This window comes from Oncorhynchus nerka, linkage group LG24, assembly GCF_034236695.1.
Source record: "Oncorhynchus nerka isolate Pitt River linkage group LG24, Oner_Uvic_2.0, whole genome shotgun sequence".
Classification (NCBI taxonomy): domain Eukaryota; kingdom Metazoa; phylum Chordata; class Actinopteri; order Salmoniformes; family Salmonidae; genus Oncorhynchus; species Oncorhynchus nerka.
The window spans coordinates 95,194,507-95,214,302 of NC_088419.1; the positions used below are offsets into that span (position 1 = coordinate 95,194,507).

At 46.1% G+C, this 19,796-nt stretch overlaps 1 protein-coding gene across 1 annotated transcript; it reads left to right on the forward strand.

Annotated features, from left to right (window-relative positions):
* Positions 1 to 668: 668 nt before the first annotated feature.
* Positions 669 to 19,583, forward strand: LOC115121327 (angiomotin-like 2a). The gene is made up of 9 exons (XM_029650385.2): positions 669 to 968; positions 4,295 to 5,114; positions 5,473 to 5,653; positions 8,651 to 8,795; positions 9,021 to 9,113; positions 13,473 to 13,747; positions 13,909 to 14,210; positions 14,324 to 14,511; positions 16,005 to 19,583. The coding sequence occupies exons 2-9, from the start codon at positions 4,372 to 4,374 to the stop codon at positions 16,232 to 16,234; spliced, it is 2,157 nt and encodes a 718-aa protein (XP_029506245.1). The 5' UTR covers positions 669 to 968; positions 4,295 to 4,371; the 3' UTR covers positions 16,235 to 19,583.
* The last annotated feature ends 213 nt before the right edge of the window (positions 19,584 to 19,796 follow it).

Genomic DNA, 19,796 nt, shown 5'->3' on the forward strand with positions numbered 1-19,796 from the left:
GCAAATAAAAGGCCTTTAAAAAAAATAACAATCAATGATGCTTCACTTTAACGTTAAATTTTCACTGCTGCTCATCTCCAGCTTCCATGTCTAGTATATGTTACTACGCTAAATGCTATGTTTGGATTTTAGCACAGAAACTTTTGCCTGAATTGCAGGTAGGTTAGTAAGCTTGATCCAAGCAGTACATTTGCCATGCATGGTTTATTAATCAAATGAATCAAATGTATTTTATAAAGCCCAGCAGTTGTCATCATGTGTTATAGGGATTGCTCGGATTACATTTTCCACAAGGACAATAAAACAATGGGTAAAATCACGATAGAATATTTCATGATAGAATATTTCTTGATAGAATATTTCTTGGTATAATTGTGTATGGTAAACTATATGAGGAGTTTATAATGTTGTGAAAATTAAAGTCCGTTTAAAACTAATGCTCTGCTTCACAATAGTGCCCCAATTTTCTCTTTCTAGTCACAGCGTGCTATAGCTAATTACTTCATCTCCCCAACTGCTAACAACAACGAAACGCTTTACATTACACAGGCAGGCGACTACCAGCTGTCTCTCTGCTATGTGCACGGTGCTGCTCAGCTCTGCTCTGCCGTCCCGACTCTACTCGCCCTGCCCCCTTTTCTCGCTGTGCGCGCTGCCCTCTGCGGTTCTGATCTCTGAGGGACTCCGAGCTCTCGCATTCCAACCATTCCAGTCTCCGGGAACAATCGGCCCTCAGTTATTTATGAGCAGAGCTTTCTCTCTCTCTCGACTCAGTCTGTTGTGAAAGCTTCTCGGAGACGCACACCGTAGCAGTGCACTCTCTCAGCGGAACGTAGTATACTCAGGATACGAATTTATACTTTCCAGTTATAGGAAGTTCTATTAGGATTACATTACGTTTAAAAGAAATATAAACTATATAGACCTACGGCGTCCACAACTTGTTTCCGTGATGACAATGTAAATAGGTAAGATTATAGTTTTGCTGCTTTTTTGAAACGAGTTACTTTACGCATGGTGGGATAGGTCTTTCAAAGTAGGGCTTTAGGCGCAAATTCTGTTTTTTCCCCCCTTTGACTTTATTATAAGACCAAAATAATATGTGGATAGATTGTAAGAAAGGATAGTTAATGTTGTAATAGTTGTCGTTTTAATTCAGAATCACACACACACACACACACACATGTAATACGTAGGAATGTCGGCTTTGGTCTGTGATCATGTCTGTCTAAGGAGCCGCTGTAGACAATAGAGACTTTATTTGAACTTTATTGGCGCTGCTTATCAATTGGTTTATTGGGCTATATGTTTTATGTTCCTCGTTGAGACAGGAATGTTGTCAGACATGGGGAGGCAGCAGTTTAGTTCACGCTCTCTCTATTCATTGTGGCTATGTGTGTTGGCCATAGAGGCTATAGAGAATTTAGTCCCGCATATACACATCATTTAGATTGTATAGTAAACAACACACAATAGCCTCGAGGAATGTGTGGCCTGATATCTGTCATAATATGTGAAATGTTCTGGAAAGTAAAAAAAAAAAAAAAAAAAAAAAGGCCAGGCCTAGTGGTTAGAGTGTAGGGACGGCAGGGTGGCCTAGTGGTTAGAGTGTAGGGACGGCAGGGTGGCCTAGTGGTTAGAGTGTAGGGACGGCAGGGTGGCCTAGTGGTTAGAGTGTAGGGACGGCAGGGTGGCCTAGTGGTTAGAGTGTAGGGGCGGCAGGGTGGCCTAGTGGTTAGAGTGTAGGGGCGGCAGGGTGGCCTAGTGGTTAGAGTGTAGGGACGGCAGGGTGGCCTAGTGGTTAGAGTGTAGGGACGGCAGGGTGGCCTAGTGGTTAGAGTGTAGGGACGGCAGGGTGGCCTAGTGGTTAGAGTGTAGGGACGGCAGGGTGGCCTAGTGGTTAGAGTGTAGGGACGGCAGGGTGGCCTAGTGGTTAGAGTGTAGGGATGGCAGGGTGGCCTAGTGGTTAGAGTGTAGGGGCGGCAGGGTGGCCTAGTGGTTAGAGTGTAGGGACGGCAGGGTAGCCTAGTGGTTAGAGTGTAGGGACGGCAGGGTGGCCTAGTGGTTAGAGTGTAGGGACGGCAGGGTAGCCTAGTGGTTAGAGTGTAGGGACGGCAGGGTGGCCTAGTGGTTAGAGTGTAGGGACGGCAGGGTGGCCTAGTGGTTAGAGTGTAGGGATGGCAGGTTGGCCTAGTGGTTAGAGTGTTGGACTAGTAACCGAAAGGTTGCAAGTTCAAATCTCCGAGCTGACAAGGTACAACTCTGTCGTTCTGCCCCCTGAACAGGCAGTTAACCCACTGTTCCTTGGCCGTCATTGAAAATAAGAATTTGTTCTTAACTGACTTGCCTAGTTATAAAAATTACAAATAGTGATTAGGCAATTGATTGGAATCTCCAACGTTTGCAGTAGGAAATGACTGACTCAATATAATAATATCCACAAATAAACCGTCCCTTAACTACAATACTTCTCATTTTGGGCTTTTCAAAAATAATCTATAGTGACATATGGCATGACCTGCTAATATAAGACCATGCTATTCAGAGCATATGGTATGCTTCCCTAAACGCAATTTAGAATTGCCCATACCATACATAATATATTGACATATATTTCAAATACAAATATGGAATATATGTACCAATATTTGAAATACAAAATATAAATGATAATAATAATAATAATAAATAATATAAATGTCACATATATTATATTAATATATTTACATGTTTAATTTTTTATTAAAAAAAAATATATATTATAAATATGTTTGAATATTTTTTACATGTGTAAATATATTTACGAATATTGCTTATCCATATATGGCAGTATGCATTTTACATACATCTGCTATTCATATATTTACATGTATTTAAAAATATATATATATTTAACATTATGCTATTTATGGTCAATATATTTCTATATGAATAACACATATTTTTATATATGAGTAATACATAGTTCATAATGTATGGTGATATATGTGTAAGAAATGTAATTAAATGCATGTCAAAATGCAACATAAAAACCACAAAGAATTAACACACAAAAAAATGGATTGCTTCCATTTTTGAGCTCAGAAAGCCACTGCAAGGTCGCATCTGAAAAACAAAACATTGTGTACAAAATATAGTGTACAAAATATAGTGTACAATTGACCTCTCTATTTGAAAATAAGATCTTTAGACAAGTGAACAGAAACTCAGCGGGGAAAAAAAATCCACACAAGATTTTTTTTTTTTAAACGAAGGGTTAATGTTTGACTACCCAATGAGATCGGGCTACCTGACTTGGTTAGGCTCCACTGGTAGCAAATGTTCAGTCGGAGCCAGTTGCAGGTTAGGTGAATTACAAGTTAGGATAACTAAATTGGCAGGTTAGGTGAATTAACGTGCCGGGTTAGGTGAATTAACGTGCCGGGTTAGGTGAATTAACGTGCTGGGTTAGGTGAATTCATGTGGTAGGTTAGAATCATTCGGTTAGGAAAAGAGTTAGGGTAACGATTAGTCGACCACATGAGTTAGCCAGACTTAATCAGGTCGTGACAAATGTTCATGAAACATTTCCAAGACTAAGAATTAGGGGTTAATGTTTAGGAACTAGCTAGCTAAATGATACAAGACATTAACTTACATTGGTTGGGGTCTGTCCATTGGGAGTTGAGGCTCCGCCCATTGGGAGTTGAGGCTCCGCCCATTGGGAGTTGAGGCTCCAGAGGCTTATATACAGTTATTGTGCTGATGTTGCTTCCAGCGACAGTTTGGAACTCGGTAGAGTGAGTGTTGCAACCCGAGGACAGGTTTTTACGCGCCATGCGCCTCAGCACCTCGGCGGTCTCGTTCTGTGAGCTTGTGTGGCCTGCCACTTCGCGGCTGAGCCGTTGTTGCTCCTAGACATTTCCACTTCATAATAACAGCACTTACAGCTCTAGCAGGGCAGACATTTGTTGGAAAGGTGGCATCCTATGTTGAAAGTCACTGAACTCTTCTGCAAAGGCCATTCTACTGCCAATGTTGGTCTATGGAGACTGCATGGCTGTGGCCTCAACTTTATACACCTGTCAGCAGCGGGTGTGGCTGAAATAGCCAAATCCACTAATTTAAATGGGCGTCCACATACTTTTGTATATATAGTGTATGCTTTTTGATGACATTATATCATTATGAGATGACTATTAGATAGTGTAAGGGGGTAATATGCATGATCAATTATAACAGCATCATAATGCATTATAAGACTTGTAGATGTAGTATTTGATTTAGCTAATTCTCTTTCTGCTCCTGTCTCTAGATCTGTGGTTAACTAATAATCCAAACCACCAAAGTTCAACACAGCACAATCACTTATATATTCTCTGATTGACTGAGATGAGAACTGCTGAGGAGTCTTCTGGCACGGTTCTACACCGTCTAATCCAGGAGCAGCTCCGTTACGGGAACCCCACGGACACCCGTACCCTCCTGGCCATCCAGCAGCAGGCCCTGCGTGGAGGCAGCAACAGCAGTGGAGGAGGCGGTACCGGATCACCCCGCTCCTCTCTGGAGAGCCTGACCCAGGAAGAGTCCCAGTTCATCCACATGTCCACCAGACAGGACCCCCAGGGTCAGGAGTACCAGGGGGACTACAAACACTGTGAGAGGGACTCCGTGTGTCATCTCTACCAGCTCCACAGACACGGAGAGGAGCTGCCCACCTATGAGGAGGCCAAGGCCCACTCTCAGTATCTGGCCTCGGTAGGAGCCCAGCGGGGTCAGGGGCTTGAGGTGATGGATCACCAGGGAGGGGGCCAGTGGGATTTAAAACGGGAGCACGCCCGCTCCCTCAGTGAACGGCTCATGCAGCTCTCCCTGGAGAGGAACGCTGGATCATGTGGATCCAGAGACAGTCTGCCCCTCAGCTCAACACAGAGTTACCCACAGCTTTCCAATGGCCACTGTGGGCCTGTTGACCACCAGGGACCAGAGTCTCTCCAGTACCCCGATCAGAGGGGACCTCCCCCGGATTACTACCCCTTCCTGGTCAGGCCTCCTGGATACATGCTCAGCCACTCACAGGAGACACACGGACACTACCACCAGGAACCCCCTCCCACATTCCACTCCCAGCACAGGTAAATAGAACACACACACAAGACAAGCCAATATGAATGACATTATATGGAATATGGGTTCCCAGTTCATTTAAATAATTTATATAAATCATTTTTATTTTGCCTTTCTTTAGCCAGGTAAGTCATGGAGAACGAGTTCTCTTTTACAATAACGACCACCCTATGTTATCTATATGGGATGAATATACCCCAATGACTCTACTTGGTTATAACCACGTGAATGATGTTATCTATATGGGATGAATATACCCCAATGACTCTACTTGGTTATAACCACGTGAATGATGCAGTTTGATTCAATGATTCAAAGTATTATAGATATAGATGTAGACTCCATCCTCTCCTCTATTCTCCTTAGGTATGAACCTGCCCACGCCCAGATGATTCGCCACAGTGTCCAGTCTGGTCCAGAGGTATACATGAGCCACGCCAACCCCAGTACCCACAACAACAGTGCCCAGATGGACCTGTTGAGGGAAAATGAGAGACTAAGGAAAGAGCTGGAGGGGTACAGCGAGAAGGCTGCCAGACTTCAGAAGGTGAGAGACTACTTGGATATGTCCCAAATGGCACCATATTCCCTATATACGGTGCTTTGCAAAAGTATTCACCCCCCTTGGCGTTTTTCCTATTTTGTTGCATTACAACCTGTAATTTAAAACACATTTTTTATTTGGATTTCAACAAAGAGACCAATGATAACCCTGAAGGAGCTGCAAAGTTCCACAGCGGAGATTGGATTATCTGTCCATAGGACCACTTTAAGCCGTACACTCCATTGAGCTGGGTTTTACGGAAGAGTGGCAAGAAAAAAGCCATTGCTTAAAAAAAAAGAAGCAAACACATTTGGTGTTCGCCAAAAGGCACGTGGGAGACTCCCTAAACATATGGAAGAAGGTACTCTGGTCAGATGAGACTAAAATGTAGCTTTTTGGCCATCAATGAAAACTCTATGTCTGGCACAAACCCAACAACTCTCATCACCCCAAGAACACCATCCCCACGGTGAAGCATGGTGGTGGCACCATCAAGCTGTGGTGATGTTTTTCATCGGCAGTGACTGGGAAAATGGTCAGAATTGAAGGAATGATGGCGCTAAATACAGGGAAATTGTTGAGGGAAACCGGTTTCAGTCATTCCAGAGATTTGAGACTGGGATGGAGGTTCACCTTCCAGCAGGACAATGACCCTAAGCATACTGCTAAAGAAACACTTGAGTGGTTTAAGGGGAAATATTTAAATGTCTTGGAATGGCCTAGTCAAAGCCCAGACCTCAATCCAATTGAGAATCTGTGGTATGACTTAAAGATTGCTGTACACCAGCAGGAACCCATCCAACTTGAAGGAGCTGGAGCAGTTTTCCCTTGAAGAATCGGCATAATCCCAGTGGCTGGATGTGCCAAGTTTAAAGAGACAGCTGTAAAAGGTGGCTCTACAAAGTATTGACTTTGGGGGATGAATAGTTATGCACGCTCAAGTTTTCAGTTTTTTTTTGTCTTAATTTTTAATATTTATTAAAATATTTTGCATCTTCAAAGTGGTAGACATGTTGTGTAAATCAAATTATACAAACCCCCAAAAAATATATTTTAATTCGAGGTTGTAAGGCAACAAAATAGGAAAAATGCCAAAGGGGGTGAATACTTTCACTAGCCACTGTATTGCGCTACTTTTGACCAGAGCCCTATGGGTCCTGAACAAAATGGCACCCTATTCCCTATGAGCCCTGGTCTAAAGTAGTGCACTATAAAAGGTATAGGATGCCATTGGGGACACAATCCTAATTAGTAACCTTGAATGACTCTGTCACAGCATACAGCATATAGGAGTCTGACTGCTTGTAACATAGTTTATTGACAGTAATAGTTATGAGTATCATTACAATAGATAAGCATGAATGGGTTTTTATTTCTAAGCCTTGTTGGCTCACAGAGGGTTTAGAGGTAGATAGGGAAGTATACACCTGTGTGTGTGTGTGTGTGTGTGTGTGTGTGTGTGTGTGTGTGTGTGTGTGTGTGTGTGTGTGTGTGTTTTGCCAATGCTGCATATCAGTGAGATTAGCCCTCTAGCTGTGCTGTAGCAGGAATGTGACCACAGGGACTTTTCTGTTCATTCTGGAATCATTCATTTCTAGTAACAGACAGAGACTCATACCCAAGTTATTTTAGTAACAGACAGAGACTCATACCCAAGTTATTTTAGTAACAGACAGAGACTCATACCCAAGTTATTTTAGTAACAGACAGAGACTCATACCCAAGTTATTTTAGTAACAGACAGAGACTCATACCCAAGTTATTTTAGTAACAGACAGAGACTCATACCCAAGTTATTTTAGTAACAGACAGAGACTCATACCCAAGTTATTTTAGTAACAGACAGAGACTCATACCCAAGTTATTTTAGTAACAGACAGAGACTCATACCCAAGTTATTTTAGTAACAGACAGAGACTCATACCCAAGTTATTTTAATAACAGACAGAGACTCATACACAGGTTATTTTAATAACAGACAGAGACTCATACACAGGTTATTTTAGTAACAGACAGAGACTCATACACAGGTTATTTTAGTAACAGACAGAGACTCATACCCAAGTTATTTTAGTAACAGACAGAGACTCATACCCAAGTTATTTTAATAACAGACAGAGACTCATACCCAAGTTATTTTAGTAACAGACAGAGACTCATACACAGGTTATTTTAGTAACAGACAGAGACTCATACACAGGTTATTTTAGTAACAGACAGAGACTCATACACAGGTTATTTTAGTAACAGACAGAGACTTATTTACAGGTTATTTTCACATATGAAAGTACATTGAGAAGACACTTCCGCCTGTCTTTTCATTCAAGACTCCTCCACCTCTTCACATGGAAGCTTATGACTACATTCCTTAACTTTATTTGCTACTTGTGGGGAATTGTCATGCATTGTGCTTGCTACCTGATAGTGTCTTATTAACATGGTTAATGTTGAAGGTACTAGTAGTGCTCCTGTTTCAGAGACCGGACTGTTCTCTATATCTCTGGCTCCTTTGTCCTCCTGCCTCTCCTCTTCCTCCTCCTCCTGCTCCAGCCTCCTCCACGTTGGCAGAATGCCACGAGGAGACATGAACGCCCTGACACCTGGGACTCATAACCGCTCAGTTAGGAATGTGGATTCCCACTTCTCTTTAGGAGCAAAGTGTTAGTCATTCGCTTAGGGCACACTGCAGTACTTCCACAATGAACAGGCCAGCCAAGCAATTCATATGTCTCATACATTCTGTATGACATCACAGTCTTGTGAGACCGTGGATCTCTTTAGGGTCAGGTCTTAAAACCTGGGTTTTTTTTTATGCTGCTTCTCCACTGTCGGACTTTGGACCAGAGTTTTCAGGCTTTTATGTTTCCACATCTGAGCCCCCCGCCCCCCACCCACCACCAAAAAAAAGCCCCTCAAAATGTGACCACTGGTGGGGATGATCTGTGTTTAAAGCTAGAGACCCTCGGACTGATAGTGTCCTCCTCTTGTGTTTCGTTCCAGCTGGAAGTAGAGATCCAGAGGATATCTGAGGCCTACGAGACCCTGATGAAGGGCTCAGCCAAGAGAGAGACCCTGGAGAAAACCATGAGGAACAAACTGGAGTCAGAGATCAAGAGACTGCACGACTTCAACAGAGACCTCAGAGGTAAGTCTACCAGCAGCTAGATGCTAATGCTAATAACACAGCTAGTAATCGCAAATAAGAGTGTTGTTTGATGGACTTACCTGTATAAATAAAGCTAAATACTTAATTACCAGGAGCAGGAGTTCTTGTGGTTTATGTATGGTTCTCCCCACAATAAGTAGTAATAGATAGCTAGATGTTAATCGATCTCCCTCCCCTCTCTCTCTCTCTCTCTTCCACCTGTAGATCGTCTGGACACTGCTACAAAACAGCGAGTAACCAAAGATGTTGAATCTGCCAACCAGAAGCAGCAGGTGTTCGCCAAGCTCCTCGAACAAAGTAAGTCAACATCGGATGCCCCCCCAAACATGAGAGAGAGAGAGAGAGAGAGGAACGAGGAAACACTGGCTTTCTTCTTTATTTATTTGCAGTTCATAATCTCTTGAGATTCTGTAGAGGGAAGGAACTGGGCACTGGGCAAATGGGATTGTTTTCAGATCTGTTTTGTGAAACAGTCACCCTGGCATTATGTAAACAGTCACCCTGGCATTATGTAAACAGTCACCCTGGCGTTATGTAAACAGTCACCCTGGCATTATGTGAACAGTCACCCTGGCATTATGTAAACAGTCACCCTGGCATTATGTGAACAGTCACCCTGGCATTATGTGAACAGTCACCCTGGCATTATGTGAACAGTCACCCTGGCATTATGTAAACAGTCACCCTGGCATTATGTGAACAGTCACCCTGGCATTATGTAAACAGTCACCCTGGCATTATGTAAACAGTCACCCTGGCATTATGTAAACAGTCACCCTGGCATTATGTAAACAGTCACCCTGGCGTTATGTAAACAGTCACCCTGGCATTATGTGAACAGTCACCCTGGCATTATGTAAACAGTCACCCTGGCATTATGTGAACAGTCACCCTGGCATTATGTGAACAGTCACCCTGGCATTATGTGAACAGTCACCCTGGCATTATGTAAACAGTCACCCTGGCATTATGTGAACAGTCACCCTGGCATTATGTAAACAGTCACCCTGGCATTATGTAAACAGTCACCCTGGCATTATGTAAACAGTCACCCTGGCATTATGTAAACAGTCACCCTGGCAGTCTGTGGCAGTCTGTAGCTGATTTCTCCGCCACATAAATAAGGTCTGCCATGCCGTGTCGTGTCGTGTCGTACCGTGTCGTGCCGTGCCGTGTCGTGCCGTGTCGTGTCGTACCGTGCCGTGCCGTGTCGTGTCGTACCGTGCCGTGCCGTGCCGTGCCGTGTCGTGCCGTGCCGTGTTGTGTCGTGGTCGCACCGTGGTCGTGGCCGTGGTCGTGCCGTGGTCGCATCGTGTCGCGGTCGTGTCGCGGTCGTGGTCGCACCGTGTCGCACCGTGTCGTGGCCGTGTCCTGTCGTGGTCGCGGTCGCATCGCGGTCGCACCGTGTCGTGTCGTGCCGTGTCGTACCGTGTCGTACCGTGTCGTACCGTGTCGTGCCGTGTCGTGCCGTGTCGTACCGTGCCGTGTCGTACCGTGTCGTGCCGTGTCGTGGTCGCATCGTGTCGTGGTCGCATCGTGTTGTGTCGCATCGCGTGCCGTGTCGCATCGTCGCATCGTACCGTGTCGTGCCGTGTCGTGCCGTGCCGTGTCGTATCGCGGTCGTGTCGTCGCACCGTGTCGCGCCGTGGTCGTGGTCGTGGTCGCATCGTGTCGCACCGTGTCGTGCCGTGCCGTGTCGTGCCGTGTCGTACCGTGTCGTACCGTGTCGTACCGTGTCGTGTCGTACCGTGTCGTGCCGTGCCGTGTTGTGTCGTGTCGTACCGTGTCGTGCCGTGTCGTGCCGTGTCGTACCGTGTCGTGTCGTGTCGTGCCGTGTCGTGGTCGTGGTCGCATCGCGGTCGCACCGTCGTCGTGCCGTGGTCCTGTCGTGGTCGCGGTCGCACCGTGTCGTACCGTGTCGTGTCGGGCCGTGTCGTACCGTGTCGTGCCGTGTCGTGCCGTGTCGTACCGTGCCGTGTCGTACCGTGTCGTGCCGTGTCGTGTCGTACCGTGTCGTGTCGTACCGTGTTGTGTCGTACCGTGCCGTGTCGTACCGTGTCGTACCGTGTCGTGCCGTGTCGTGCCGTGCCGTGTCGTATCGTGTCGTGTCGTACCGTGTCGTGCCGTGTCGTGTCGTGTCGTACCGTGTCGTACCGTGTCGTGCCGTGCCGTGTCGTACCGTGTCGTACCGTGTCGCATCCGTGTCGTGGTCGCATCCGTGTCGCATCCGTCGCGGTCGCATCGCGTCGTGGTCGCGTGCCGCACCGTGTCGCACCGTGTCGTGGTCGCACCGTCGCATCGCCGTGTCGTGTCGTACCGTGCCGTGTCGTACCGTGTCGTGTCGTACCGTGTCGTACCGTGTCGTGCCGTGCCGTGTCGTGTCGTGTCGTACCGTGTCGTGTCGTACCGTGTCGTGTCGTGTCGTACCGTGTCGTACCGTGTCGTGTCGTGTCGTACCGTGTCGTGCCGTGTCGTGCCGTGTCGTGCCGTGCCGTGCCGTGCCGTGTCGTGCCGTGCCGTGTCGTGCCGTGCCGTGCCGTGTCGTACCGTGCCGTGTCGTGTCGTACCGTGCCGTGCCGTGTCGTACCGTGTCGTGCCGTGTCGTACCGTACCGTGTCGTACCGTGTCGTACCGTGTCGTGTCGTGCCGTGTCGTACCGTACCGTGTCGTACCGTGTCGTACCGTGTCGTGCCGTGTCGTACCGTGTCGTGTCGTACCGTGCCGTGTCGTGTCGTGCCGTGCCGTGCGGTGTCGTGCCGTGTCGTGCCGTACCGTGTCGTGCCGTGCCGTGTCGTGTCGTGTTGTGTTGTGGGGATAAAGCCAGAAGGTACATTCCCTTCCCCTCCCTCCCACCCGGCCTGCTAACAGAGTCGCTCTTGGCACTTGAACATCAGCCATTATTCACAGCCCTTGGTAGTATTAGTAGTAGTAGTAGTAGTAGTAGCAGTAGCAGTAGTAGTAGTAGTAGTAGTAGTAGTAGTAGTAGCAGTAGTAGTAGTAGTAGTAGTAGTAGTAGTAGTAGTAGTAGTAGTAGTAACAGTAGTAGTAGTAGTAGTAGTAGTAACAGTAGTAGTAGTAGTAGTAGTAGTAGTAGTAGTAGTAGTAACAGTAGTAGTAGTAGTAGTAGTAGTAACAGTAGTAGTAGTAGTAGTAGTAACAGTAGTAACAGTAGTAGTAGTAGTAACAGTAGTAACAGTAGTAGTAGTAGTAACAGTAGTAACAGTAGTAGTAGTAGTAACAGTAGTAACAGTAGTAACAGTAGTCGTAGTATTATCAGCGTGTTGCTGCCCACCCACAACACGCTGACTCCTGGACAGAGACTGTATCAGTCTATATCTTAGGGCATTTTGTTACCTCAGTATGTGAAGTCATGACTGGTCAGTTGTGGGATAAGGTTTAGCCAACTCTCACACTGTTATTGTCTAGCCTTTGGCAAAGGGAACTGCCCCTGCCCCTGGCACTCATTGTTGTGTTAAAACTTCACAACTATTATTTAGGGAACTTGGTACTGTATTTGGAAATGAAGCCTATAAATCAGCTTTAATAAAGTGGTCCTTATGCAACAGAATAACAACGTTCAGGTTGAACAGTCACACTACCCTGCCTGTTGGCCCTCCAGGAACAATGATTACCCTCTGAGGAATGTTCAGTTGGTGGGTTTGAGAAGGTGTTACCTGCTTGTGGCTTATGTGAGATTGGAAGCCATGACAGAAACAGAGTTGCATATGCAAAAATAAAACTATGTTGGGACATGTTGTAACTAACATGCAAACCTATACATGTTTGCTCTTGGGTTGTGTAACCCTGACTGTTTTAAATGAGGTTTAGCGGCCAGTTGCTCTCTAGTTATCTCGTCTTCTCTGTGATATCGTTTTGGCTGTTAATATGTAGCTGAAGGGGACATTAGAGTTGGTGTTAGGCTATTTGGATGGCTTTGGAATGACAGTCTATAATAGATATGTTGGACTGATTGACCCTGTTTACGACAACTACAACTGAAGTGACTGTTCGGGATAAGTGCATTCCTCAGGTATTAACCTCAGACAACACCCCCCCACCCCCACCAGGGGTTGGAGAATAGAGTCATGCCTTCACCTCCCTTAGAGTTCACAGCACCTACAATGTGAAGTGGAACTCTCTTTACATTCTTAGAATCCATTAAAGTGACTAACTGAGTAACTTGAATGGAATCCAATGAAGGAACTCTTGGGGGGGGGTCTGAGATCTACTCACTGAGAGATCATGTGGTCAGTAACATCTGTAGCGGCCATTATCACTTAAAGATTCTAACGTATCCTCTCTCTCTCTCTCTCTCTCTCTCTCTGTCTGTCTGTCTGTCTGTCTCTCTCTGTCTGTATGTCTCTCTCTCTCTCTCTCTCTCTCTCTCTGTCTGTCTGTCTGTCTGTCTGTCTGTCTGTCTGTCTGTCTGTCTGTCTGTCTGTCTGTCTGTCTCTCTCGCTCTCTCCCTCCCTCTCTCTCTCTGTCTGTCTGTCTGTCTCTCTCTCTGTCTGTCTCTCTGTCTGTGTGTCTGTTTCTCTCTGTCTCTCTCTCTCTCTCTCTGTCTGTCTGTCTGTCTCTCTCTCTCTGTCTGTCTCTCTCTGTCTCTCTCTCTCTCTCTCTCTCTCTCTCTCTCTCTCTCTCTCTCTCTCTCCTTAGATGAGGAACAGCAGCGGGAGGTGCAGCGTCTGCGTGGCTCCGGGGAGGAGTGGCTTCGGCGCCGGGAGGTTCTGGAGCTGGCCCTGGGGTCGGCACAGACCCGTAACCTGGCCCTGGAGGAGGAGCTTAGAAGGAAGAAGGCATACGTAGAGAAGGTAGAGCGGCTGCAGAGTGCCCTGGGCCAGCTACAGGCAGCCTGTGAGAAGAGAGAGGCCCTGGAACTGAGGCTGAGGACCAGGCTGGAGCAGGAGCTGAAGAGCATCCGATCAGCACAGGTGAGCAGGAGAGGAGAGGAGACACAACGTGGTGCACACACGCACGCACGCACAAGCAGGCACACACACACACACACACACACACACACGGTTTGAAACATTCTCCTTTACCTTACTTTCTAACCAACCCTTTTTTCTTTTTTTCCGTTCCACGTTGTCAGTCCCACAGCACGGCTAGCGGTCCTGGCTCCCTGCCCTCTGATCTGAGCTCCATGGTGTCTGTACAGCAGCAGCAGCTGGCTGAGAGAGAAGAGAGGATCCTGGCTCTGGAGGCTGACATCACACACTGGGAACAGAAGTACCTGGAGGAGAGCACCATGAGGCAGTTCGCTATGGACGCAGCCGCCACCGCTGCAGCTCAGAGAGACAGCAGCGTCATCAAACACTCGCCTCGTCACTCACCCGACAACAGCTTCAACGATTACCTGCCATTCAGCCACAGGCACCGGGAGATGGAGAACAGGTACGTACGTCATACCTATCCCCTTTCCCCCTTTTGTTCAGTCTTTCTGAATGGAGAATGTCACAAACGCATCGCTAGTTACATCTATGTAAATCTCTGCATGTGTCTCTTAGAATCCGAGCGCTGCACTCCCAGCTCCTGGAGAAGGATGCCGTGATCAGGGTGTTACAGCAGCGGACTGGACCAGAGCAGCAGGCCCTCCTCCGCCCTGCCAGGTCCGTCCCCTCCATCAGCACCGCTGCCAACGCCTCCACATCCACCTCCTTCAATGGCCCAGTGGAGCAACCCATCTGGGGAAAAGGTGAGCGCTATAGCCCAGGCCATACATTCATGTCAAGAAGACTATTCCTACATCCCAAATGGTACCCTACAGAGTGCACTACTTTTGACCAGAGCCCTATGGAACCCTATTCCCTATATAGTTCACTACTAATGACCAGAGCACTATGGAACCCTATTCCCTGCAAAGTGCACTACTTTAGACCAGAACACTATGGAACCCTATTCCCTATAGTCTGCACTACTTTTGTCAAGGGTCCATAAGGCTCTGGTCAAAAGTAGTGTACTATGTAGGGCATTGGGGGGGCATTCGGGACGCAGATGGAAAAAGTAGGAGAAGACAGAGAGCCAAGAGGAGCCAAGAGTTCAGTGCAGATATAGCTACTTCCTGAAGAATCTGGAGAATTATGACATCGCTCTGTCTTCTCCTTCTTTTTAGTCTTCTGGGGGGGGGGGGGGTCACAGTTCATAACGCCTGGAGGAATGTAAGTTCTAAAAACAGCCTATTAACTCTGAGACAACTGGCGGGCTGCTTCGTGTCGCCAGGCAGAATGTTGCACTTCTTTAAAAAAAAACTAGAGTTTGGGGAGAGGACCCAGTGAGGGGACATTCATCAAATAGATGACTACATATTTCAGTAACAGAATGCATGTACCGTATGTCATCTCCTCTCTGGGATTGACGCTCTGCAATAGACGTGGCAGAGAAGCTCACAGAACAGATGTTAATTAACCAGCTTCATCTTGTTGGTCTGTGATCTGGTAATTAACCAGCTTCATCTTGTTGGTCTGTGATCTGGTAATTAACCAGCTTCCTCTTGTTGTCTGTGATCTGGTAATTAACCAGCTTCCTCTTGTTGGTCTGTGATCTGGTAATTAACCAGCTTCCTCTTGTTGTCTGTGATCTGGTAATTAACCAGCTTCCTCTTGTTGGTCTGTGATCTGGTAATTAACCAGCTTCCTCTTGTTGGTCTGTGATCTGCTTCCTGTTGTTGTCTGTGATCTGGTAACCAGCTTCCTGTTGTTGTCTGTGATCTGGTAATTAACCAGCTTCCTGTTGTTGTCTGTGATCTGGTAATTAACCAGCTTCCTGTTGTTGTCTGTGATCTGGTAATTAACCAGCTTCCTGTTGTTGGTCTGTGATCTGGTAATTAACCAGCTTCCTGTTGTTGGTCTGTGATCTGGTAATTAACCAGCTTCCTGTTGTTGGTCTGTGATCTGGTAATTAACCAGCTTCCTGTTGTTGGTCTGTGATCTGGTAATTAACCAGCTTCCTGTTGTTGGTCTGTGATCTGGTAATTAACCAGCTTCCTGTTGTTGTCTGCGATCTGGTAATTAACCAGCTTCCTGTTGTTGGTCTGTGATCTGGTAATTAACCAGCTTCCTGTTGTTGGTCTGTGATCTGGTAATTAACCAGCTTCATCTTGTTGGTCTGTGATCTGGTAATTAACCAGCTTCCTGTTGTTGTATGTGATCTGGTAATTAACCAGCTTCCTCTTGTTGTCTGTGTTTGTAGGAAAGAGCCTCTCTGATGACCAGACGGCTGCTGCAGTGTCTCCTCTGTCCCGATCCCCCCACCAACACCCCCGCGCCCCCCTGGCCCTGCCTCTCCCCTACTCCGAGCCCCAGAGAAGGGACCACAGCAGCCAGTGTGATAGTGATGTCCCAGCCCAAAAGGCTGACCTCACAGTGGATCCCCCCAGCAGTTCAGACACTGCAGCAGGCGTAGTAGAAATCCTTATTTAACAAACGTTGAACTGTGGATGGACAGTGAAAACACGGTCGATGACGGAGACAACTTCCTGTCCTGCATATCCCACCCAGAGAGAAGAAGACAGCCTGCCCGTCAGTCTGTTTCTGGCCAGACTGGCCTCCAGATGAACAGAAGGACACTTCCTTTGAAGACAGAGGGACAGTTTGGAGACGGACATGGACATGTGCTTCCTACCTCCCCACCTTCCTACCTTCCTTCCTTCCTACCTACCTACCCACCTTCCTACCTTCCTTCCTTCCTTCCTACCTACCTACCTACCTTCCTTCCATCTTACCTATCTTCATACTGTACCTTCCTACCTACCTACCTACCTACCTACCTACCTACCTACCTACCTACCTACCCCTTCCTACCTTCCTTCCTACCTACCTACCTACCTACCTACCTACCTACCTACCTACCTACCTCTCTACCTACCTACCTTCCTTCCTTCCTTCCTACCTACCTACCTACCTACCTACCTACCTTCCTACCTTCCTTCCTACCTTCCTTCCTACCTTCCTTCCTTCCTTCCTTCCTACCTACCTACCTGAGAAAAGAATCCAGAAGCATCAGGAAGTGTGTAGCAGACAGAGAGGAGAGCTCTGCTCCACTTGACTGTTTCTCTCTCTACACTTAGAAAAGTGAAGAAGAATTGAATTGGCCGTGTTCTCTAGTTAGTGGACCAGCCAGGGGCAACTACCCCAGTCTCCATCTGAAGCCTCCAAGGTACTCAGACAAGGCTTCTGCATTGCTGCACAACCTGAGATATCAATCAAACTGCGTTTGTATTATATTTGTATGTAGTTGGTGTTTTATTTTGATGTATTTATATTCTCGTTTAAGTGCTGCTCGTAGTGTGACGTGATGTGTTTGTTTGAAGAGTTGTGTGTTGTTTGGCCTTTAAGAAATCTGTCTGTCTGTCTGTCTGTCATTCTCCACCCCTTGCTGGTCTATACACTTCTATTCATACTGCATATCTGTTTCCGTCATGGACAGACAGTGTGTCAGCTACTTTGAGCTCAGCATGCCAAGTCAAACATTCCTGGAAAAAAAACTACATCACTATCCCACGGCTACTTTTAGCTTGTTCTATGATTACACATAACCTTCCTATTATGTTGTAACGCTAATATACGTGCTTGGTGAAGACAGTTGTAAGAGTAATCTCTCCTCCTCTTCCTCCTCCGATGTCCTTGGATGAGTGGTCCATTTCACAGTGTGCTTGAGTACCGCAAATACCAAACGAACCCATCTTCTGCATTCCCAAGCCTAAATTAAACTATGCAGTTGGCACTCTCCTCTCCCTACACATCACAGCCTGTATGGTGAGGCTCCGCGCCCTCCCAGCTTTAACACTGGAATGGGAATGGGCCTTGTTTAGACTGGAGGGTGGAGTAACGGTGGATGGCATGTCTGTCTGACCTGACTGCTCTTCCTCTTTGAGAAACAGAGGACGAGGAAGAGGAGAGGCTGCCGTTCACACCACTGGTCTGAGATGCCCAGGATGTGTCCCAAATAGCATCCCTATTCCCCATGTAGTGCCCTGGTTATCATTAGTGCCCTATAGAGGGCAGGGATCATCAACTAGATTCGAAAGGGAGGGGGGAGGGCCGCAACATAATAGCAAATGATTTGTAGATTGCAAATTGACCGCAAACCCCCCCCCCCCCGATTGATTATAACATGATAATTTTATAAACCTTTATAAACCTTTTATAAACCTTAGTATAGATCAGATATATATCTCTATTATGCAGGAGGGGGGTACTTTGGAACAGATTAACCAAATTAAAATCACATGGAGCTGATTTTGCTGGTTGTTTTTTATACTGTCTATAATGTTCAACAATTAAAACATAATTGGAGAACCCTGACGATAATAAGGGAATAAGAATAATAAGATTAATAATAAGAATAAGATGACATTTGGAACACAGCCGGGTTATTGTTTTGGGTCCCAGACAGTCGATACCCAGAATGCCGCTGTCCCACCACCCTCTGCTGACAAGCCGGGCTAATCGACTGACGTTCCTTCCCTGATGGAATGCTCCCACTCGGATCCGAGAATTAGGCTATCTAGAGTCTGACCCTTCACCCTGTTTTAACATGGCGTACATTCTGAGGATTCTAGTCTCTTTTTCAGTCTATTTATTTCTGCCGAGCCTCCATGGTAGCTGGTTTCTACCAGGAGCATCTGAGCGTCTTGTAAATCGTTGAGTAGTTATATACAGCAACATATCCGCGGAGACAGAGAGCTAGCCATATCTGCCTTGCATCTGCCAGTCTATTTGTTGATCGTGCTAAATAAACCCCAGTGTTATTTTGAAGTGTGCTGTTTTTCCCCCCTCCTTGCTTGAGGATCTCACATTTCTGAGGTCTGAATGTCTTTTTACATGTTTTGTATGTGTCCCTAATTTAAACTTCAGCCTGCATCTATTGGGATGGTGACGTGTTGATACCAGTCAGCTCTCTCTCTCTCTCTGTGTGTGTGTCAGAGCAGGAATCTAAATTATTGTTTTTGACTGGAATTTGAGACGAGTGTTGTATTCGAACTCTACAGTCCTTCACCATCTTCAAATTATACTTCTTTTCTTCTTTCTCTCACAGTGCATTTGCTGGTCATGTGCTCTGTGTCAGAACCATTTGCTGGTCATGTGCTCTGTTTCAGAACCATTTGCTGGTCATGTGCTCTGTTTCAGAACCATTTGCTGGTCATGTGCTCTGTGTCAGAACCATTTGTTGGTCATGTGCTCTGTTTCAGAACCATTTGCTGGTAATGTGCTCTGTTTCAGAACCATTTGCTGGTCATGTGCTCTGTTTCAGAACCATTTGCTGGTCATGTGCTCTGTTTCAGAACCATTTGTTGGTCATGTGCTCTGTTTCAGAACCATTTGCTGGTCATGTGCTCTGTTTCAGAACCATTTGCTGGTCATGTGCTCTGTTTCAGAACCATTTGTTGGTCATGTGCTCTGTTTCAGAACCATTTGTTGGTCATGTGCTCTGTGTCAGAACCATTTGTTGGTCATATGCTCTGTTTCAGAACCATTTGTTTGTTGATACCCTTTTCACTATAAATTGGACTCTGTTTACATAAAGTTGTCATTTTGAACTGAGAAAAGAAGTTAATATATTTTGTATATTATTTCATTTTTTGTATTTTATTGATGTGAAGAAAAAAAATGATGCCAAAGATTTGTTCTAACATGAGCCTATATAAACCAACCTGTGTGGTTTAGTGTAAACACCTCACTGGTTGAACCCTGACGTTGCTGTGGAGAACTTGTCTATGCCATTAACATTTCAATAATGGAATAAAAACAGTAATATATATCTTTAAAACTTTGTTGTTGTTTCTCTCGTCGATGGTAGAAAATGGCCCGAAAAGGGAACTTCTGCACACTGCACACATTATGGATATTTATTATGCAACATTTCAATCCCATTGACTGAGATGGAGTCTTCCAAGGTTATACATTTACATTTACATTTAAGTCATTTAGCAGACGCTCTTATCCAGAGATATATATATATATATAATGCATCCTGTGTCAA

What these genes read in the sequence shown, in the direction of transcription:
- LOC115121327 (XM_029650385.2), top strand. Translation starts at nt 4,372, where the DNA reads ATGAGAACTGCTGAGGAGTCTTCTGGCACGGTTCTACACCGTCTAATC. An exon ending in ACATTCCACTCCCAGCACAG is followed by an intron (nt 5,115 to 5,472) that starts GTAAATAGAACA and finishes TATTCTCCTTAG; the next exon opens with GTATGAACCTGCCCACGCCC. An exon ending in CTTCAACAGAGACCTCAGAG is followed by an intron (nt 8,796 to 9,020) that starts GTAAGTCTACCA and finishes TTCCACCTGTAG; the next exon opens with ATCGTCTGGACACTGCTACA.